Source organism: Pholis gunnellus, assembly GCF_910591455.1.
Source record: "Pholis gunnellus genome assembly, chromosome: 16".
Taxonomy (NCBI): domain Eukaryota; kingdom Metazoa; phylum Chordata; class Actinopteri; order Perciformes; family Pholidae; genus Pholis; species Pholis gunnellus.
Genome location: NC_136543.1, coordinates 12,710,549 through 12,734,590, shown reverse-complemented (window position 1 = coordinate 12,734,590; position 24,042 = coordinate 12,710,549). Strand labels below are relative to the sequence as shown.

The 24,042-nt window shown below is 42.9% G+C and overlaps 1 protein-coding gene across 3 annotated transcripts; it reads right to left on the bottom strand.

The window, feature by feature from the left end:
• Positions 1 to 1,015: 1,015 nt before the first annotated feature.
• On the bottom strand, positions 1,016 to 22,280 carry snx13 (sorting nexin 13). 3 transcript variants are annotated; one of them, XM_079176375.1, is made up of 25 exons: positions 22,153 to 22,280; positions 13,326 to 13,438; positions 13,107 to 13,209; positions 12,866 to 12,955; positions 10,966 to 11,087; positions 10,752 to 10,870; positions 10,191 to 10,295; positions 9,985 to 10,073; positions 9,579 to 9,662; positions 9,273 to 9,411; positions 8,452 to 8,540; positions 8,144 to 8,243; positions 7,450 to 7,643; positions 7,233 to 7,337; positions 6,945 to 7,115; positions 6,711 to 6,780; positions 5,929 to 6,107; positions 5,547 to 5,654; positions 5,321 to 5,431; positions 5,000 to 5,161; positions 4,701 to 4,772; positions 4,460 to 4,605; positions 3,895 to 3,963; positions 3,696 to 3,808; positions 1,016 to 3,598 (listed from the first exon to the last, which is right to left on the bottom strand). In XM_079176375.1, exons 1-25 carry the CDS (start codon positions 22,162 to 22,164, stop codon positions 3,363 to 3,365), a joined length of 2,901 nt encoding a protein of 966 aa, XP_079032501.1. In that variant the 5' UTR covers positions 22,165 to 22,280; the 3' UTR covers positions 1,016 to 3,362. The 3 variants fall into 3 exon arrangements, with proteins under 3 accessions (XP_079032501.1, XP_079032500.1, XP_079032502.1); XM_079176374.1 differs by lacking the exon at positions 22,153 to 22,280 and adding an exon at positions 21,820 to 21,927 and having other exon boundaries at positions 5,929 to 6,071; XM_079176376.1 differs by lacking the exon at positions 22,153 to 22,280 and adding an exon at positions 21,820 to 21,839.
• Positions 22,281 to 24,042: the final 1,762 nt, after the last annotated feature.

Below are 24,042 nucleotides of genomic sequence, written 5' to 3'. Positions count from 1 at the left end.
CATCTCCGGCGGAGGGTTGGTCCTGTCCGGAGCGTACGTGTACTATGCAGCCCGGGGAGTGATGCGACTAGGTGGACCCACCTCTATGGGGACAGTGGCGCAGATCACCTTTGCTGCCTGTAAGTTCTCCAGTACCGTTACAGGGTATGACAATGATTGTCGTCTTTTCAAGTAATTTATGCACAACCGTATTTAATCTTTCAGGTTTGGCTGCATGGGGAGTTGTCATCATCGCTGACCCGGTAGGAAAAGCGCAGAGGAAGACGTGAAGGCTTCTCACGAGAGCATGAACACACTTTCATACTGGCTCTAACATGGACTACTAACATGTTTGTGGACAATATGACACCCAGTTAAAGACGTGTGTACAGTGTGTGGGGTTGACCAAGGATCCTACAATGTTGGAAGCTATCGATTAGTTGAATTAAAGATCATATATGTAATCAAAAAGGCAATTTCATAGGTCTTCATTGAAACGTTTTGCATAAAAACACAATGTGTAATAGTAATTTGATGCAGAAACTTTTTATCTAGATACCAATAAGCAAAAGCTTACTTTCGGAATCAGTATCAAGACTGGCAATAGAAAAAAAATATTTAACACGCAATTTAATTATTGAGATATTGGAATTTTAAGGGTGCTAAACAAAGCTATAACTACAACATTAAGGAGAATGTATAATGTAAGTTAAGACATTTGCTTCGAGTCGTCCAGAGGTATTTAATAATAATTTCTCTCGTTTTGCTCCACAAAAATATATCCGTCATCAGTAGAAAAGAAACCTGTTCTTAAAAGATAAAAAGCCAAACATCTACATTAGACAGCAAGCATCTTATACTAGTTAGTGGTCTAATATGAGGCCTTCTTTAAGCTGCTACGTAAACTTCAGCCACATCAGAAGTGTTTCATTAAGCTCAGCACCGACACAGAACCTGCAAATCTATACGAATCACAAATGCGTCAAACAAACGTACTGAAAACAGCAGAGCCCCGAGGGTGCGATAGTTTGTTATCTTTTATTAGTGTTATACTGATCTGAGCACAATAGCTCACAAGGAAGAGTTTGATAAGCATGATGCAAGAAAACACCCTAAAGTCATTTTCAGTCGCATAAATGATCATGACATTCTGATTGATTTTTTTTTCTTTTTTTAGGTTAAAGAAAAATATGAAAATAGAGTTGACAGTACATTTAGGCACACTATTAACACATACTGTACACAGATATGCACAATTTTTCATAATCATAGATTCATAAATACTGGGGTTAAAAAAAAAAAGACAAGCCTTCCTGTATGGAGAGATGTGCAGACAGTTAGAAGTGACACCTCCTCCACCGTGGGAACAACAATATTCACCTCCCAGTAAGCGAGGCTCCACTTCACGTCCTCCTCACTCAGCCAATCGGAGTCCACCTGGGGGCTGCTCAGTGCACGCAAATCCACCGAAGCAGACGAGGGCCGCTCCATCCAGCGACTGCAGCAGGATGGGGCTCCGTCCAGCCCACGGCCCTCCCACAGTTGCTACGGTAAGTGCTCATTACAGGACGCGGGGTCTCCTCCAGCTGTCAGTTAATAACAACAAAGATCTGTTCACACTCAACAGAACAGGTTTGAATGCATAAAACGCCACGTATGAGTTTAAAAAAAAAAAAAAGGAAGAAGAAGAAGTCGTTGTCTGAGGCGCCTCTGAACTATAGCTATAGCCCAATGAGCTAATCATCAGGCTGCTACACAGAAAACCCCGCTGCCGCTGAACCAACTGATGCCCAAAACACAAGATTCCGTACGAGTGGGCGAGGGATAAGTGTAAAATACCCCCCCAAACACCAAAAAAAACAAAACAAAAAAAACCTCAGACTTATAAAACAAGTCTGTAAAATAAACATTGTACTTTTACAACAACGGAATGTTAAGTTGTTGGGATGAGAAGACATTTCTTGGGAAGCTTCTTTCATGTTTTCTATTAAAACAAGATGAATTACTTTTTTTTTTTTTTAAGTATACAATGATTCAAAATGCACATGCATTAAAGAAAAAACAAATATTGCACAAAATTAAAGACATTTTCTCTGAATAAAAGTGGATATATCTCCGTATCTCTATCGTGATTTCCTTGTAACGTTCAGTCGAGTGAAGGGGAGCTACCTCTAGCGCGCCTCTTGGTCAGTATATACTGTATATAGTTTTAAGGCTGGTTCACTAGCTCACACTGGCACAGTTTCTGACTGAAGAAGACTGCATCTTTGTGCTAAACACACGCTCTCACGCACACACACGACCATTCACACACAATTCTACATGAGCCAAATACACTAGACCAGAGAGTACATTCTTGGACCGCCAGAGCCGAGCCTCCCACAGCTGTGTGTCCTCACAGCCTCACCTTTTAGGGTTGTTCTCGGTCTACTCTGCATTCTCTTGCCTCATATGATTAAGGATATGAAGAACAACAACGTTCAGAGTATCCCAACACCAAACCAGTGCGCGCACACACACGTATGGAACAGCATGAGCTTTGGTCGTCACAGGTTATGACAGTAGCATTAAAGGGGGAGGGGTGGATCTATTTGAGGGTCATGGGTGGTACGACAGTTGGAAAGAAAAAGAAAAAAAAAAACTGTCTCAAGAGAGGCATTGAGGCTGGAAAAGATGCAGACAATACAAATCTAAATCATCTCTTTCGACCCATATTTGTTCGGTCACATTTTAAAAACAGCGCCTTTAACCCAGTGCTATTGACATATTTGGTTGCTATGAAAAAAAAAAGAAAAAGTGTGCAGCTTTTGCAGATAAGATGTCTACAGCATGAGGGTAAGTTGGACTACAGCTGAGTGGGCCAGGTCACTGAGATGGTAAGAGTGAACCGGCCAAAAGACAGAAGCGGGAAGGTAAGGCAAGGTGTGGGTCTATGCTATCTACTCCTGCAGTTTAAAAACAATACAGTATCTGTGGTCTGCTCTCTGGACCAGGAGAAAGCAGCATTGACTGGCCCAAGATAAAGCTAAACACAACTAAAAAGTCCAAAAAGGAGGAGCAAAACTAAACTAAAAGAAAAGACTGCCGTGTCCAGTCTTGGTGCAAATTACAGGATTTGTGTTGCGCATTAGTGTGTTGTGTGTGTCACAGAGTGAGAGGAGGGCAGAGTGTGTGTGTTGTTCATCCTTCAATTCTGTCTTGACAGAAATAATCAGCTGGATAATTGGAGTGTTTTCACTGAAAATAGTGTGTGAGGGAAGTGGAAGGGCAGAAATCACACACATACCTCAACGTTCACATCAAGCCCCCCCCCCCCCCCCCACACACTCTCAAGTCTGTGTGTGTCTAGTTGGCCCATGTCCCGTTGCCTCTGTCCTCTCCTGTCACCTCTTGAGCGAGGAGGATTTGAGTTTCTGGCCATATCTGTGGATGCGTGGCGAGCGGGAGTGCAGCTTGACGAAGAGCTCGGGAAATTTGTACTGGGGGAACATCGTCTCCAAGAAGCCCTCCAGGAAAACGTAGACCAGCCGGCGGTTCATGGGTTGGTACTGAAACATGTCGAAGACGCGGAGTATGCCTTTTCTCGTGGTGTCCGCTCCGATGATGTGCTTCAGCTCGTCTGAGGTCGGGAGAGAAATGCAGCGGTCAGGAGCGAGCACAAACTCTCAAGGAGGAAGTGGGGTTGGGGGATAACTAGATAAAGTGTGTTTTTTTACCCGGCATGATGCCCAGCAGGCTGGTCTTGGCAGCTATTCTTGTCCTCATGCGGATGCTCTTGTCCCTGCGGGGTGGCGTCTCAGCCAGCATACCGTTGGGCCAGTAGGAATCCCTAAACGGAGACACAGCCACTGAGGGTCATTCATAATTCTTCTGACCAATCAGTTATTTCAAATTAAAAAAAACGTGAGGGGTTACCTGAACTTCTTGACGTAGTCTGCAACCTGCTCAGGTGAGGTCAAGTAGTCCACATGGTCCACAATTTTCCTACAGAGACAAAGGAAAGATGATTCAGGTTGTGCTCCGTGTGACGCTATTCACTGCCCTTTAGAGAGAGAGAGAGAGAGAGACTGTCTGAGGCTCTCAACATGTCTACTTGTGTTCAGTTTAGCTGTGTGCAAACATCCTGTGATCTGTGAACTTTAACACCATGATGCTGTTTTCTCAGGCGGAACTGGTTCTGCAATGAAGATGTTTGTGCATCTTAGGCCATGAGGTGTTTGTCTGAAAGTCTGTATTTTGGTTAATATCTGTAACCAACCCAGTGATCTTATTTAACATCACCAACACCGCTCAACTCACTGGAAACAGGATGGAGATCCCAGTATCAGTTATGTGAAAGGCCTAGATGATATATCACCAGGGACATAAAGATCATCCAGAGGAAAATACTTCCAGTTCACCATCGTTCTAAAACCAAATAAAGTTCTGCTAACAGGTCTGGGATCATTTATAGACGTGTTTTTTATTTTGTGTCTCTGACCTGTTGATGGTGTCTCCATACGTGGCCCTGATGAGCTGCTGCAGCAGGTTCTTAATGTTCCTGCGCAGCCACTGGTTTTTCTCCTTGAGGTCAAATACTTCATCCATCAGCAGCAGCATTACCCTCAGTGGGATGTTATCATCCACCTATACACACAGATAAACATATGAATACCATTTAAGTATATTTTATAAAAAAAACAAGGAAATGACTGACAGAAAACAAACCCAACATGACTCACGTTGTCATCAAGCTGAGCAGAAACCCGACAGTGTTCAGGGTCGATGTCAGACTTGGGGAGGAGTGGAGGCACCTGGAAAAAAAGAAGAGACACATCAGACCCATTTCACATTGTATTTGAAGAATATCAGCCATCAAACAGAAGATTACAGAAAATATATTGTGATGATGAAGTGAAATCAAATCAAAAAGCTAACCGACCATATCAACCAGAAAAAGAAGAAGAAAAAAAGTTAAGTTGTTAATTGCTTTGCTTTCCTTTATTAGGACGCACAGTACTTCTCCGTGTGATGGTGTTACCTTGAGAATGGACTGCTTAATGTCCTGACCCAGTCTTTCTGACATGCGGCCCATGTTATCAGAGACCTTGGTCATGCCTTCAGCCAGACTGTCTGGCAGGCCCTTCACCGCGTTGGACACATTTCTCATGGAGCTCCTCAGAGGATTTACAAATGTGTCTATCTGATGGGGGAACAAAACAAAGAGGAGAGAATCTACGTTAGAAAACCAGCCACTCAAATCTCTGTGATTACATAAATGTGAGTATAAAATCTTGACTATATATACACAATAATTCTGCAGCAAGTTAGTAAATAAATGAAAGTGAAACGCTTGAGTGACCTTGCGTGCAAACTCTCCCTTTCCCTTGTTGTAGGCCTTGTTCTCTAGGAAGTCATATACATAAGGAATCAGCGTTGGACAGCCCTTCACCATCTCTGGGTTTAGCAGCAACTGACACACACACACACACACACACACACACACACACATATACAAAAGTTACTGATATACACTCAGCAAAATGATGTGAGACAACAAAGGCAACACTAGGATGTGAAACAGTTACCTGTAGGTACGCATTGAGGTCTTTTTTTCTCTTCTCCAAGAAGTCTCGGTCCATGTTGTTGAAGGTCTTCTTCCCCGGCAGCTTGAGGATCGGCGCCAGGTTCTCACACTAAAAACAGAATATATGCATCACTCAGAGGGAGACGACCGACTTCATGAGACGTTGCTCCATAATTTAACACGAACGGTAAACTGGGTTTAGAAATGTTGCTGACTGAAGAACTGGTACACAAACACCATATCTCACACACACACACACACACACACACACACACACACACACACACACACACACACACACACACACACACACACACACACACACACACACACACACACACACACACACACACACACACACACACACACACACACACACACACCTGTTCAGTGATCCTCATATGGAAGTCGTGGAAGTCAGAGTAGCGGCGATAGGTCTTCCAGCAGTCCTCACTGCCGTCATGGCTGCGTCTGAACACGGTGATGGCGTACAGCGCGTAGGTCTTACCGTGGTCGTTGCACACCCCTGCAGCACCCCAGAAGCCGGGGAGACAAGCGTCAGCTACGGCGCCAGGATATACATCCAAAATGGGAATGGAGGATGAGGGGGTAGATGAAAGCAGAAAAGAAAGAATGTGCAGATTTCGAAGTGTGTGTGGGGAGGATGATCAAGCAAAAGAAAGAATGCAGAGCAGAGGGTGTGGAAATGTGACGGAATGACAGGAAAGGTGAGGGAGGGGGGAGGAGGAAGGAAAAAGGAAGAACAGAAAAAAAACAGTGAAGGTGATAAAACGAAAGAAGTAAAGAATACTGGAACAGTATGAAGTGACAAAGCAGACGATGAATGGAGCTAGGAAATAAAAAGTTCAAAGAAGAAACGTGCAAAGAGGGACCAACAGGGGCTAATACATATATATATATACACAATATATTCACACACGCTCAACATAAACAGTTACAACAACCAGACACCAAGGGAAAGTCAAATAAAACTTTCTTTAAACCCGACATGCGTACACAAGTTGCCAGAATCTAACATAAACTCTTAAAAGTTTTATTCGCAACCCTTTGCTTGTGAACATTAAGCAAAAAGTCCCGGAGTGATTTAAACACACCGCCCTACACTTTTAGACGAGTGTATACGACTGTGTGTGTGTGTGTGTACCTGTGTCAGAGATGAAGGCATGTAGGTGCATAGTTTCATCGTGGCAGGAGTTAGACAAGTCGTCCAAAGACTGAAATCACAAGAAACAAGTCATTTAACGATGTAGCTTGCCAACAATAACGCGGTGCAGTGCCGCTTCACTGTGGAAGACGGGTGACAAAAACAATGCCGGGCACGTCTCCATATCAGGATTTTTTTTTCTGAGCCCTGCACCCGGAAGTGGCGAAGACTTACTAGGTTTATGCTTCCTGTGGGAGAGCCATTGAAGGATTCTCCGTCGCCGTCATCAGACCCCCGGTAGCTCGGCTCTTTCAACATGTCCAACTCTGCTAGCATGCGGACATAGAGAGGACTCTGCTTGAAGGAGGGGTAGTAGCGCTCATCACGTAGCATCATGTCATACACCTGGGACAAATGTGTGTGAAACAGTTTGTCAACACCAGACACTAAAATATAATCTCTCAAGAGTTTTGGCATGATTCATAAAATCGCCTCATACACGGATAGAAAGAGATTTATTACATTTCTCTGGATTTCATCAAATATCTCTGGCGTGGGGTCGTCTTTCTGTAGCTTCTCCCCTAGTGTTGTTACGGATGCTTCGTCCACCTGCACTCTGGGAGACGCCTGTCCGCAAAGAAAACAGGTGAAGATTGATTGCCGTTAGATGCTTTCTCAAAATACCGGACTACACAAGCTAAATAAAACAGTTGGGAAACACTCATGTGATCCCTCCCACCTTGTCTGAGAGGTATTGTTCGAAGACGCCCAGTGCAGCGGCCTTCAGCAGCCCCTTGGTGGCGCTGGGCTGCTTCTTGCCGTCCGTCTGCCAGCCCTGCATGGCCTCCAGCTGCTGCTGCGCCGTCACCCTGTAGCCCTCCACGGTGAGCCAGAAGAACAGCTCTGCCTGGGCCCCCGCTGCCTGCATGAAGTCTGGATCAAAAGACACACAAGAGTTGGTGTCCGTCTGTCATCGCACATGCATGCACAGTAAGGAGGCCGGTGCCTTTAACGTTTAGCACTTTTGGCTGCTTGTCCTGCTGCTGCATCTACAGTTACACTCTAAGTCAACGCTTTTGGATAATAAGATATTATGACGGAATGACGGCCATGTCTAGGCTGTTGGCTCTCGCTCATTTTCCACAACAGATCTGACACAACTTGGCTCGACTCCTTGTTCGCACACATGAACACACACTCTACCTTAATCTGATCTGTAACGTGGAGTGACCTTTTAAAGTCTCTGAAGAGGTCATTTGGGACTGAAAAGGAGTGCGCCTAACGAGACAGGTTTGGGTTAGAAATTCTAGAGAAATAAGTTATGGATTATAAAGATGATTAACAGAAATGTTCAGGATTAAGGCCTTGGGATAACTACAGTGACGTTTTGGCATCCGTGGTTGGTGTGATGATGCATTTCCACTTCCAATTACCCATGAAAAACTGCAGGGCTATGTTGTGGATGAGGATGTGATCCAGGGGGATAACACACAGCTTGCCAAAGTTGGCTGCCAGCTTCAAGGCATCCACCTCCTACAAGACACAGGAAAAAGGAAAAGTAAAGACCGAAACACAAAGCAGAAAAGATAAAACTCCATTCTTCGTCTGTCTGACTCCAAAAAATAAAACAGACTTTGAGCAATTGCAGCTGGGACTTGCAGACAATGTTTTACCATCACACTAACAATAAGTGATGTATGTTTAAGTGTAAGCACTATACAGCAGCGCTGCAGTCTCTCACCTTGCCAGAGTGTAGTCTCTGGATCCTGGTCTCACACACCTTCTTCACAAACAGAAGACTGTTGATCTGGTTCTTGATCACATTGATGTCTGAAGGACAGAGAAACAGAGACATCAGAGGAGATGAAAGCATTTATTTAGCCACGCTTTACATTTGTGTCTTCCTATTCTCGTGGCAAATTAAGCTCCTTTCACACATGCACTGCCACCCCGGAAATTATCCAGACATTACCCAGAGGAACTGTATGTGCCAACGCAAATCTCTGAATCTTTTGCACCAGATATCAAACGGACTTAACATGCCAGCTCCTGATTGCAAAGTCTGTGTAGTGGCCAATGTGTGAATAGAGCCACTAATTGGCCCGAGAATTCACAGTGAGCCAGTGGGCTCGTTGATGACGTTTCTATCGCAGCAAGAAGAGGAGTAATTCACACGAAGACGCCACCGAAAAATGTCTTAACTGGAGAGACGATGAGATCAGGGAGCTTCTGCCTGTAAAGGCCGACGCTGAAACAGTCCAACAAATTAAAGGAACGGCAAAATACTCTGTTGTTTAAGACCAAATCACAAACCGGCTAAGTGACTGAAGCGTTTTTGGGTCACGTCCTGACCCGGGCACGCTCTACCCAGGCGCCATTCCTCGGCCTAAACCAAGCTGAGTATTTCCAGTAGGTGAGAACGCATCTGACACGGACAATCTCCTGCTGTGTACTACACGTGAGAAAGGGCAACTCTGGATAATGTCTGGACCCGATTCTCCGAACCATTTGGTTTCACGTGTGCATGCGTCTGTAAGTCAGTGAGAAAAAGTGAGTGCCCACCATCTCCGGCAGTATCCAGAGAGCGGAGGAACTGCAGCTCTTCTAGCACCTTGTCCTTGACGGCCTCCAGCTCAGCAGGCCTGTCTGTGAGCTTCAGGATGTTCATGAAGGCTTCATAGTTACAGCTGGAGTCCTGGATCTATACAAAAATCACATCCATTTGTATATCTTCAACATACTGTACATAACCAATGCTGTTTCTGACCCATTTCATTGACTTTCTTGGTTGTTACTTTGATAGTTTTTGATATTATTTGCACAATAATGGCTAATAGGTCGGAGGTATGGATGTGTGTCAACTCTCACCATCCAGATGACAAACTGGTTGATGTAGTCTGGGTCGCTAAGCTGGTTGATCAGAGGAAGGAGGACACCACGCGCCAGCACCTCCTTCAAAAAAAACATCACAGGGCATTTTCTAGGTTAACTCTCAACAGTTTACTTCAGAAACATGCCGTCACATGGTCTAGTAGGGCAGTGTAGTCTATTCAGGAGCCTGTTGCTGGCGCGCTGGCAGCCAAAGCGGGAGCAATTGGCCGGCGGCTCCACCGTGATAGATTAACAACACAGGTTGTACAACATATTGTGTGACTGAATGTGTGACTTTGCGCCTCATATCCGCATCTAAGACCAGTGAAGTCACGCGTGGTGTGACAGTTTGACAGACTGTGTAAGTGAGAGTGAGATGTCGTGTTTGTTTGTGTGCACTCACCCGTAGGAAGTATCTCATGTTCTTGTTGTGGAAATCTCCAGGAGGTAGTAACAGATACAGAAGCAACTCACACAAGTCCCGAAGAAAACCTGCCACACACACACACGTCACATGTCATATGTCACAGCATCAAACAGCCACACGTTTGTGTGAAGAGTTCTTCAGGGCAGTGTGAACAGAAAGGCACTTTACAAAAGTGTGTTTACCTTCTTCATCTTTGAGTGAAGTGCACACTACGTCTCGACAAATCTTCCTTTCCATCTCCACCTCGGCCTCAAAGAAGGAGTCCACCAGCTCCTCTGTTATGTCCCCTGTTCAAACATCACTCGTCGTCATTGTCATTATCACCAGTAATGCCTGAACTTTCATCATCTGACTTCGTCTTCGTGGAAGAATCAAATCTTATAATGTAGAGGATCGAAAACTATCATTTGTATATCAATTACACACCCGTGTTAACTTAAATTAGATTATTAACTAAACTCATATCAAAACATCCGTTTACAAACTCTCGCACAACTCGTGCAATATAATCGAAGTCACATATATCCGGTTGTATGCTTCTTCCCGAACACATGCATTTAAGATAAGACAGAGTAAAACAGACGATAGGCCCGCTACTCGTCCAGCCTGCGCAAGCGTGACACTTTTTCTGCAGAAGTGTTTTAAATGGTTGGTTTTCAGCAAAAATGCCGTGAACACACGACTGGATGAACGAGACTTGGATTATTGTGAGAAAGAAGGTGTGTATGAACGCGTGTGCTCACTTTGCTTGTCCTCTTTGTCAGAGAGGCGATCCTGGGCTTTTCGAAAGACACGCAAATGGGTGGCAAAGTCGTCCACCAGGCGAGTGGTGAAGTAAGGCTGCCAGTCCACTTCTTTGGACCTTTGAAAATGAACACACAGGAATAATGTAGAAAAATAGACATTTGGTTTGTATAGAACACTCAATATCAAGACAGACAGAAGTTTTTCTTGTACCGTGTAGAGAACTGGACGAGGGCGTTCTGCAGCGTCTGCCTGATCTCCAATAAGAAGGACTCATCCTCGCTCAGAGTGTAGTACCAGTACTGGATGTAGTCTCTCAGAGCAAACTGGATCACCTACAGCAGCAGAGAAATGTGGGAAATAGAAAATACATTTAGTAAAAAACAACAACCCAACGAGCTGGAGATAGAGTGCGAGCGAGATTGGTAAATAAGTCTTTTTTTAAAGACAATTACATCTTTTTCTTGTCAGTGTCTAGTATTAACACCCAGAGAACTGATTACGGGACTATTAGGTCCTAGGAAACCTTGTGCTCTGTTGCATACAGTAGAGCTACAGCTGAGTAGTATTATTAAATCAAGCACACAGGTTTTTTTTGTGCATATGAGAAAAGAGACAAAGGAGAATGTGCCAGAAAAATCAATACCATCGATGTCTCTCAGAGAGCATGACGCAGCTTTACATGATGTCACACTTAGCTAAAGATCTCATGGTTCACATGCTGCTGAAATGATTAGTGTGCATTCCCAGGAAGGAATGGAGAACAGAGCCCACTATAGTAGAGCCGTCAGTGTCACCTGACCATCAACAAACTGCTGTGTCCGCACTTAACTCGGCCAGCCACGCTGCTTTACGTTGTGTTGTAACCACAGGATCGGGTGGAGAGACACTGTGACTGCCAGACAAAGGCCAGGAGGCTCATCTTGCCTGTCTGCAATGCTGACAGACAGCCTCGCCATCATTTAGAGGATCTATTTACGAACGTGTTCAGCTAAAAGAGATTGTGAGTCAATTACCAGCAGAGTCACCGCCAGAGAGTAAAAGACGAGAAGAGCTTGGGTGCAACGGCACAGAAACCTTCACTTCCACTTTCTGTTAGGAAAGTTTGTCAGGTTTTTATCTGGACAGCACGTCTGATGAGATTTTAGAAGGCCACATAAGTACGGCATCATCTGCTGACATGATGTAAGCAATCTTAAATACATTTAAATATCGTTTTGTAGACTAAAGCGGTTTATATATTATTAAATTAATACAAACTTGCGGTGGTCACATCAGTGTGTGTTCCACTACTCATTCAGAAGTAAAATTAACAAACTGATATTAAAGACGGCAACAAGTGTGAAGATAAAAAAGATAAATAGAAGCAGAGCTTAAATTCATTCAGGGTTAAGTCAAGATGGGGAATGTGTGTAAGTGACATTTGTTGGTAGTACCTGTTATAATTTAATAAAGCTATTATTTCATTTAGTTATCCGTCATATTTCTTCCAGAGCTTTTGGTCGATTATATTTTCAATTGATGGAACAACAGCCAGCAACAATTGGCTGACAGACTTCCTGCTCAAGGACCGCTGAGGCTCTATGCATACACTGTTTGACAGAGCATAATAACTTCGACCTACTTCCTGGCTCGAGGCCGTGAAGTTGCTGACCTAAGCCGGCTGATGGGTCAGCGACTTCAGTGGGCCAGTGTCCAAAATGTCTGAAGTGCTAGTATTTCTTAGTCATAAGCCTGTTATCTTTTGTTGTGCAGAGCTTTTTATGACCATACACTCAGTTATGTCGCCTCATAAGTGGACAGACAAAGGATAATACTCAATTTCATGGAGAATCCGATGTGATGACATTCATGATCCGTAACAATTGTAATTTATACAAAAGGTAGAATTTATTGCAGGTTTATTGTATTAGAATGCAATAGTTTTAGCTAAGTGTGGCGATACCATACGAGGGGCAAGATAAACACAAAAAGGAATGTATAAAAATCATTAATAACACAAAACATTGGTCATGTGTAATATAGTAATCTTGATACTTGACCATTCTGATTGTCAAAGGTGCAATCATGTTGCTGGTGAAGCTTAGACACACACACACACACGCACACACACCTGTTGTAGTGGTTCATCAATGAAACTGGATCCAGTCAGTCTCCTGTCAATTTTGATGGCCTTCATCTCCAGCTTCATCTCATCCAAAGTCTGAAGGAGACAAAAAAGAAAGACAACCAATGAAGACCTGACTGACCTGCATGCTAAGCCGACTTCATCGACACAGGAACTCGATTTACAACTCATGCATTTGTTTGTGTAGGCGAGGTCAAAATGCATGTGTGCTTAAGCGTGCTTTTACCTTCAGTATACCAATTTGTGTGGGTGGCAAGTAAGACTGCTCGCACTTCTCTAGGTGTTTCTCTGAGTTGATCTTTCCATAGAGCAGAGTGACCGCAAAGCCCCTGAGAAAACAGAAGTGAGAGAAGCGCTAAAAGACATCCATCTGGTGTTGTGGTTAGCGTGAGAGAGCATGCTTCTGTGAAGACATGGTGGATGGTTCAGAGGTCTCCCTGCTCACCCTCCAATGAAGCAGAAGATATAAAAGGCCAGGTAGAATATGGCAAAGGGTCCAAAAGTGACGAGGAACAGCACGACTCCAAGACCCCCCCATCCCCAGATGGACAGACTGGCCTGAAACACACAAAAACAAGGAATAAATACTCTATGTACACTTCAGTTTATACCACAACCAGTCTGGAGATCATTATAGTTGGTCAGAAGAAAGACTCTCTCATTACTTCCATCACTGACAGACTTAATAGTAGGTCAGTATGCAGACCAAGACTACAGTCCAAATAGATGAATGTTTACGATCGTACCATTTGTGTCTGGTGTTACTTTACTGTACACAGTAAACAAATCTACAAATTAAATGTAAAGTCTTCTGTTATAAATCAATTTAATCCCCACATAAAGAAATCGCCCATCATCAATCCCCCACATAAAACTGTTTGAGCTCGACTGCCCACTGTGAGTGAAGAGTAACAATAAATCAGGAGCAAGTCAGAAAATTAGAGAAAGGACGTCATGCATAGATAAAAACACCATTCTACTCTGTAGATGTCGGCACAGGAAGAGATTATGTTAAAAAAGACACATTGTGGTGTGTTGTTAGAAAGAATCAGGCATAGAGAGAGTGTGTGTGTGTGTGTGTGTCACATCCAATGGTTTTCCTGTTATTGTCAATGCAGGAAACCAAGCTCTCGTTTCCATCTAGCAGCTCTGTGTCCCAGTGTTACTCGAGTACAGTCGTGGCCAAATTATTTTCATTGTGGGCCATGAAAAAAAAGGAGTCACGAGTCAAACAACAGTAAATGCGAAGTGTTCAACCAATTACGCTGCAAGAAAATCAGAGTTTCTAGACCACTGCCATAGAATATTCATTTTCTATCAAAATAATTTCAATAAATTAGGAAACATCTTGTGTTTGAACTAGGATGTGCAACATGCACAATGTATTTACCAGATATATGCTGAAGCCATATTCTAATTTGTATTTAAACATTAGCTAGCAGCTCCAATTTCTTCAGCCCCATACTTTAACGATGCTACAGATGCAATCATTGCCATTATAGAACACCAGAAAACTTTAATTAACTCCCAAATATTGAGATCAATATGAGTCATTGGACTTATACAATTTCATGTCACATTTATCCTGGTCAAATTCATTTTGATTCACGTTATCATCAAAATATGCTTAAAAATCTTAAAATGGCACTAAAATATACTAGTAACTTTAACTTGCATGTCGTACATACAAATATTTTGAATGCGTAACAGATACGACATCTTTATTTAGTGAACATCTTTTTAGTGAAGAAACAATCAATTAAATAAATGTAAAGCATAAGGCCCTCATGCATAGATAACAGATAAATAGAAAACGGGCAACATGGTGCGAGTCTGTTCTTTGTTACATGATAATTCCTGTATTTATTTATTCTCTATGTCTCACTTCTGTACCAAAGCGAGCTAGACAGCTTTTTCAAGACACACATGTTCCCAATATTCCCAATGATCCAAATAATTTGGCCTGATTAGCTAATTGCAAGTGTCTTTTTTTATTTCGATCCACTATACAATCCTAAATCGTCCCCTCGCTAACAAGTATTGACCGGAGAAATCCAGTTTCAGTCAGGCTACACAGGGGGGTGATGTGAATGATGAGCACAAACTTGTTTCAGCCAGCAGGTGCAAGCTGCAATAATGAAACCAGGCAAACCAAAGCAAGTTCATTAATATACAGTTTCAGTGTCACACCCTGACCGTGGAGCCATCAGATAGACGGACACCACGCTGATCAGCGGTGATGATCTTCAGCTGCCCTACATTCAGTACCAGAGTTCCTCACATAAGCAGCTCCACTGACGGACGGAGCCACATAGACACACAGACAGAATGTCCTCCGGACACTGAGACATTGTCCTCTCTGCCACAGCCAGCTATGGACAGTCGGATGACACGCATGCCGCCAACAGGGACAGCAATGTATAGCATGACCACGACACACAGGGAGTCTATTGACAGGCAACGCTAAGCTAACTACTCGTGAGGAATATGGTCGATAGTGTAGTAGGAATGTGTGAACCAGGCTCAGTGCAACCGATGGCTCTACATGCAAATCTGAACGTGGTGCATGACGTAGGTATCCGTCTGCATGGGAGGGTGCATGATGTTATGAAAATGATCGCACAACTATAGTATTAAACCTCTTGTATGAGATTGTATGAGGTACTTATACATAGTCTGTGTATTATCTACAATAGATGGCCGTCAGCACACAACCAGTTTGGAGAAGCAGGCAGGAGAACCAGCACAGAAGCTAAGCAATGTACTGCTGTGGACGGGGGCAGTAGCACCTAAAAGAAAGGCCTCACCTATAAAAATCAACATCACTGTACGCTATATTTAGAATATTTTCAAAGCTTTTCCTTGCCATCAGACGGCACCTTTCCCACGGGACACTGTAGCTGTTATCTATGCTCTCTTCAAGGCAACCAGACTCCTTTATAAACAGGAGTTGCTGGTCTACCGCTGCCCCAATCGGTTAGTTTATGTTATTGTGTGACTTTGATAAATCCGGACTAACCCTTTAAACACAAAAGTCACACAATAACACAGAAAAACTCAGTAAACCATCCCTCTAACACAGCAGACAGACACTTTGTTTATGAACCCGCTTATGGTAAAAATCAGGTTCGAGCAGGAAATATTAGAAAATATCAACATGCACTGTAATTACTCTAAAACCCTCATTTACATGCAAGTAAAGGAGTTTGACAGCATAATAGATAACCTAAAAACCCTTTTCCTTAATATATAAACCAGCTTATTTAGACTTTTTGTTTTGTATTTCAGTCTTATAAATTAAATATTTTGGTTAAAGCACAGCTAATGTTTCATTGCATCTCTCTGTGATGCTTTCACAGCTTCAAATCATTTAAAACGACATGAACTGACCAAAGTGCTTCACAACAGAGGAGACAACGAACACATTTCTAACACAAGCTGAGATCAATGAGTAGCATAATGCAAAACCAATAAACAACCATTTAGTAGACACAACTGATGTACAATCTAAAGCAAAGAGGGGGCAGATCTGATGTGGTGGGTCTTGTTCCACAGACTAGCGCCCGGGGGACGACCACCAGTGACTGGTCAGAGGACCGTAACAGATTAAAAAAACCGGGATTCCTATGTACATAATGTATACAAAAAAAAACAGGTTACTGCAAAAAAGCTGACTGTACCAGAGTGCATTGAGTGAACGTGAACCCAATGGTGCTGCAGAATGTGTCTAAACTGGCTAGACTACCCACTCTTTCAAGTCATAACTGGCCGGGACAAAGTCACTAATAGCAGGGTTAGGACTCTGGGAAGAGAATGGCCCGGCGTAAGAAGAGGACTGTTATTACAGTTACAGCTAGGAGTGGTGGAAATACAAAGGAATGCTATTCACAGAGTTTATACCCCGCCACAAATCTTACACCGCAGTGTCCTGAACAGCAACAACGTTGTCACCATATGAGAAAAACAAATGAAACTCTAGGTAATGACTTTCATGCAAACCCTCAATGAAGAACTTGACCTGTAGTAACACTTCCACTCTGTTTACCTTTCACCCACTCAGTCAGAGAGACGGCAGTGGCTTCTTTGTTGGTTCAGAAGCTTTCAGCAAACGCACTGCTGTGATCACTGACATATTTATTACCACCAGGCATAAGCTACATGCTAACAGAGGACTGTATTCTACAGACACAGTATAACAGTGTGATGCTAAAGTCTCATAACTGTGGACTAACCTGAAGCAGCAACGACTCATTGAACCACTGGAGTGAACAGCATCATGTAGAAACTAGTAAGGATCTAAGAGCACACTGCCAGAAACGGTCAGCGCCGGCTGAATCTTCTTTAGTGGATACGAGCTGAGTTTGTGGTTGCCAGAATAAACTGTAAGCAGTGTTTCCTGCTTTAGTAATACAAGGGCTTAGATGGCTTTGGTGCTGATACCCAGGTCAAGCCAAGTTTACACTGCGCAACTTTCAAAGTCATCAGATTACTCTACACCACACAACTTGCCGTCTTGTAATTGGGAGTCTTTACGTTTTTCACACTAAATGACCGATCGGCGACAGAGGGTCACACACAGATATTTCACCGGGTTGGAAACCCAAAATGAGCTCTCAAAACTACGTTTTGTCAGGAAAACACACACACACACACACACACACAAGAAGTGACAAGGGCCAGTTATGCTTGTTTGTGTTATCATTGACACACGTCAGCCTGTTTCCACACACGTCTTTACTATTTCCACTATGTAGATCAGTCACTGAGTTGTGTTTATTCATGCAAACATCCCACACCCTCGGTGCAACAGAAACTATGGTACGTGTCGCAATTGTTCCTATTGTTACAGGAGACGCATCCGACAGGTTTACCCTCAACCAGTGCCTCGCACTCTCATTGGTTATAGCTCCCTGACTAACGTTTAGCATGCTAGATATATCTGGAATGCAGCAAACCGTCGAGCCCTGAGCCTACGCCGATTTGCCTCTGATCTGGGGCTTTTCTCCAGGTTATTGTCGTTGAGTGGAAAAATCAGGGCTAAAGTCTTGTAGCGCGAACTAGGCATTAGGAAGATAAATCCCTGTATCAGTTTAATACAAAATAACAGTTTCCAATCAGCTTTTGTTTGCGCAGCATTCATTGTTTCTTATTTGGTCGTTTGCCTTTTTTTCTGGGTGTGAAGGCAATTTTCCAAACACAAAAGAAATACTGTCCGAGTCCATCCTACCGAATGCAATCATTCCCTGAGAAAAGTATTTCAATGTAGCTCAAATGTCCCGTCTGACGTCAGCAGCGAATGTGGAGGCTATCAGCAGGGCTGTGTGATGAGGTGATGAGGCTGTGGAGGCTCTGCAGGAAAGACGATAACCGACACTCTTGAGTCATTACAGCTTACACGGGGTTTTAAACATGAACCATCTGCTCCAGTGATTAACACCCAAGCCCAACGGGAAAGCACACATCTAAACATCTCGGCAACTGTTCCTTACGCAACACACACGATAACCACCAGCATAATAATACTTGCAGTCTCTGAGCAAGAGGTCTGCATGTGCAGATAGACGGAAATATGGACGTCTGTTGTTCAAAAACACGTATTCATACATATATTTAAATCACAATTCATTCAACTGATCGTCAGTTCTATAATACAAAGGTTTATTGCGTAGCTGTTTACATAAAGGCCACGGATCAAGTAGAGAAATTCATGCAATGTTATCTTAACTACGACACTAAAATAACTTTGAAACTATTACTTTTAATATATTGTTTCATGTCCTAACTAGTTTCATCTGCCCGTTTCTCTTTCTGCCACATAGAATGGTCTTTAAGGGAGCTATGTGGATGTCCTTGACTAAAGGCACACACACACACACACACACACACACACACACACTTTTATCTGTGACTTTGAGATTATTATTTCACAGATTTCCTGGCAAAAACAAATCCATGCAGAACTACACACACTGCACATACACACACACACACACACACGTGGTAAGAACTACTCCAGGATGGATATGGCTATTTCTGTGATATATGCACGAGTCAACTAGCGCATAGCTGCAACCCCGATGAGTGTGGTCATTGGGTGAGAGGTTAACTCAGTCCATTAAAGCTCTCCTGTGGGAGATCCATGGTTAATGCCTCGAAGGGAGAGAAAGTGAGTGGGGCGGACTGATCGCGCTGGCCTAATCCACCAGGACCACCATGATGACATAATACAAAGAGCTCCCATCTCAGCTTCATGATTAAAACTCTACAATGAAAAAAAAGAGTACATAAAGGAAACTATGCAATTCAATTTCAAACGACGACAAGAAAGATTTAATTTATTAAAAAACTGAGAACTGAAATTGCCAGGATTATAAGGAGATGTAAATAGATTCAGTTGTTGTTGTCGTCTATCACTCTTCTTAGAAAGACTCATCAATCAAATGGGAGTAACAGCAGCTTCCAAAGCTCGGGTTCAGTTTTCGTGCCGTTTAAATTTGAAAAGTGATAGTAACGCGTTTCTTAATTTTTGATATCTTAGGACACAATTCATTTAATGAAAACATTGGCCCTGTTTGGTTGTCTTCTCCATCGGGAGGTTGGCTGAAAACTCAGCAGCTATTCTGTCATCTGAAGGTGGTCAACCCACACTAACAAACAGTCAGTAGAGCAGATACTCCACAGGCTAAATCTGTGCTGTGCAATCACCTACCAACTAGACTTCAGCTTTCCCTAAATCAACTAAATACACATTAGGTGGAGTGACAAGTAGAGCCAGAGAGCAGAGACAAGGCCAACCATCTCATAATGAACACTGCACTTCTCACCTGAAAGAACACTACCTGAGATATTTGAATAAACTGTTCATCTTTTGCAATCACAGACAAGCTGGTGTCGGACTAGCAGAGTACCCACAGATTTGAAATACCAGTTAAAATGTAACAGGTTGAGTTTGTGAGAGTATATGTACATATGACATGCGTATCACAAACAGCCATTTGCCATTAATCGTTGGCCCTGCTCTAACTTTGCATCTTGGATCATCTGATCACTGCACAAGGAAGTACTCCACTTTCTGAAGTGGTAATAGATATATATGTGAGCATATTTAGTATGGGTGACAAATTAAAGAAAAGAGTGGAGAAACACAACTTATCAGATGCTTTGGGCTGGCGGGTTAGACGCTCCATCATCAAACATCTTTTGGAGGAATGATGTTTATCTCTTCAGTATAGAGTTCAAGAAACACATACACCTAGGAGGCATTTTGTGGGTGCACAAGACCTTACTTAGACATTTACTGTTGGTTTTTAGCTTTGATTTGTCCCCCAGCTGGAGGAGATACAGTCTGTGGCTAAGGTGAGGTACCAATTTAGCCATCTGCTCCCTAGCTGTGTGGCTGAGCACTACTTTGTTCCCCTATTTTTCTATCCCTCCAGCTGTAGTTTGGCACTTTTAACTCCACTGTTACTCTGGGGAGAAATTAGCCACATGCCTCCTCTGATACATACTCAAAGTCCCCAACTATGTCTCTCCACTTTATAGTAGAGAGAAGCTTCTCCGGTCGGGCATATCTGGAGGTTTATGCGATTCACCCAAGATCCCGATCAAAGAGTAGGAACCACAAGGCCATCAGCATCAGCAACCACTGGGAATTGTAAGTTTAGCAGCTGAAGTAAAATACAATAACAACTGCTTGACCTCGACACACTATGGATATATCTGGACACGGGTCCGGGCGGGACTTGATTCTCCATAGGTGTCCGCTGGATTGGCAGTGCAACCGCTTCTATGCACTTACGTTTTACTTTACGCTGCTATTTAAGGAAGGAGGGAGAGGTGTACTAGATGACAGGCAGGCCTGATGTGACTGTGTGCTGGCCTTAATGTCTACCAAGCTTTGATTAAGACACCTTAATGAGATTTAGCCAGGGGTGAAAAGTACAGAGATAACTTTGTGTGCCTGTGGATGAACACGAAATAACTGTAAAAAGGTGTATTCATCAAGCTATGTGTGTACACCATTTGCTCAAAAGGAGTAAATCACAGTCAGACAGAAATAAAGTCTGTGCCAATGTCTACAGCCAAACGTGATATTACTGCTGAATGTGCAACATAACTACAAAACACAGCAGTGACATTTGCATCACGACTTTGTGTGCAAACATACACTCAAAAATCTAATTATACTACAAGCTGGTGTGAAGCCCAAACTCATCACAGGATGTTCCAACACAAGCCCTTAATTTACTTCACACTAAAGGTTAGCAGGACGTAACATTTTGCAAAGTGATACCCAGCTATAGTTCTCCACCTGACTGCACATTATACATAAATCAGTACTCCCTGTCTGACATGCATGAACAGTGCAGTGGCAGCTAAAGCCTTATTACCGAGGCTAAACCTGTACTTAAACTGCTGGAGAGGTGCCTAAATGTGGCTCGGTCACCTGTCTCACAGGTGAGGTGAACAGTGCGTTTGCTTGTGAGCAGGTGTCATGGCTCTCGTGGTTCAATCTTAAAAAAAAAAAAAATCAGGGAACCAGCCTGCATTGAGAAACTGCATCACGTGAGAAGAGCTGTAGAAAAACTACAAAGTCATCACAAAGTGTCACGAACAAATCAACCACTGACCAGCGACAAAGGACCGAAGACACCCTGTTAATATTTTAGGGGACGCATGTGTTCGACTAGTCTGTTTAGAGTGGGGAGCTTTTACATGTCTAAGACTTTCCCTCCAGTAAAAGTAAAACAAGAAGGGAAAGCCACAACACTTAATGTCCTTGTTACCAACATAACCGTTAGTGTATCATCACAGAAAACAGTTTAGGAAGCACCAACTGTCCACCACTGTGCTTTAAATCAACCTCGCTGATATCGTGTAGGTAACTTTATTTCGCTATCATTATCAGGTCAAACAGCTAATGCTAACTCTCAGCTCACCTGTGTACGTTGTGATGAAGAAACTCGCTGTTGAGGGACGTTACTCATAATATAAACTTACTCTCGACATTGCCTGTGTCGAGCTAATTCCAGCACGGTGTTGACAGCGAGGAGCTCATCGTATTAACTTCGTGTTAACTCGTATAATCCCGGGTTGAGTGGCTCTTTTTAAGCGGATGTGTGTCGTCCTCTACCCTGTCAGGCTGTGTGTTTACCTGCGGTGCTAACGCTAACACCGCTAGCTGCTACAAGCTAACTAGCCGTGGCTCTCACTGGGAACAACAAACTAGAGTAACGACACGCGCGTCTATTTCACGGGGCGTTTAAACTTACCTCTGCAAACATTGTCTAAAAAGGCTGTGATTGCGGTGGCTCTGGCTAACCCCACCACATTGTAACATGCGAAGAGGAGGGGTTATTTTCTCGGTTAAAAACGGTCGTACTTCCAATCTCCGTACCCTCCTCGGAGCGTCGCCATGTTTGCAAGATTTACGTCTCGGGTGCCCTGTTTCTGGACGTCGCGCTGTGATTGGCTGGGAGGCGATGACGCATAAAAACACACCCGTGACTGATTGACGGGCAAACATGCAGCGACAACCACCACAGACTGACCTGAATGTAAGAATGTATTCCCAATTTATGATATATATCTGACTCTTTTTTACTTCAAAAACACTGTGCAGTGAACATACGAAATCGTCTTTAATGTGTTGGTTAGATTAAATACAAATACTTATATTCTGATGAAGGTGAAACAGTTCGCTGTGAGATGCTTCAAAAATATATTGCAACTTCATTATGCTAAATTCCATTTTATAAATTATTTAAACTAACTTTTGATCAAATTGATGGTAGCTTACTTTTTTTCATTCTCAGTAGAATTAAATCTCAAATGCAATGTATGAGATATATTAAACCCCAAACAACATCATGTATTACATGTCTTTATAATTATTAGGATGTAAACCCAGCACTTTCGGTGTGTAGGCAACGCTGGACAATATATTTCTTGTTATCTATTTATTTATTTTTTCTGCACAGATTTAATTGTTATTGATATAATTTATATTGTAGCATACTGCCTGTATTGCCGTTTGTTCTGTGCTAAATAAAAAGGCACAACTACACTGACAATCACGACTGTCTGAGCCAAATACAATACAATATTTAACAATTTTCTGACTTCTCTTACTGTTTATTACAGAAAGCAAATCATCTACTACACCGACATAGGCTTGATCACTAAATGTAACTTGTATCTCAATATAACATGATGGTGATCTAAAAAAAGATATCTTAACGATGAGTCTTTCCAAAAAAGACTGCACAAGAAAGACCAGAGTGCAGTCTGATCACATGTTTGACCAATGGCTACATGCAAACCTGCTGATAATGCATAATTAATTGCCCTAGTGGCACCTTCATTAACCTGAGCTGTACCGTACACTGCTTGGCAAAGACGGAGCAGGGAGGTGGGGAGTGAAACAGAGAAGCAACGACAAAGAGTCCCAGAGTGACTGAAAAAGATTGTTAGATACAAGAGATCTCAGCGTTGTTGTTCTAGTTCATGATACCTGTCTCCAGGTGGACGGAGGCCCGGCAGGAAGGCAGGGATGAAGCAAAATAAAGTCTCTGGCTCGTCTAAGTCCAGGAGAGCGGAGCGCACTCACCAGGCTGCCCATTCTTCTAACACCCAGGAGCACACAAAAGATATCTCCCATGCCCTCTCATGTTTCTTGTGTCCCTATTTCCCTCTGTCTTTTTCTCTGTCAGTCTACCTCACCACACACTCAAAAACCCACAGGCAAGTTACAACAGTATAGACTTTATACCCACGCTTTATGAGCTACAGGCCTTTTATGAGCAAAACATGTGACAAGCTTATTGGTGTTTTTGCATCCAGTTCTAAGAGGTCAAGTCATTTCAAATATGCTGGAATAAAGATAACAGTGGCTTGTTGATCAACCCGTTTTGCTGGTGAGCTCATCAATGCACCACGTGCCGAGCTTTTAAAACAATAAAAGCAAATACAAAAAGGACATTTCTTTTCATGCCATGTCTTCAAACCTCTGAATTTCTCAAATGGTCTCAAAAAAATAGGTTTTTATAGACTGCACAGACACTATTTTCACAGCTCCTAACATGCAGTGTTCTATCTTTACCGCTAGATGTCACTATCAATCCATCCCACTTCCTGTAACTGTGAGTGGAAGGCCTAAAAAG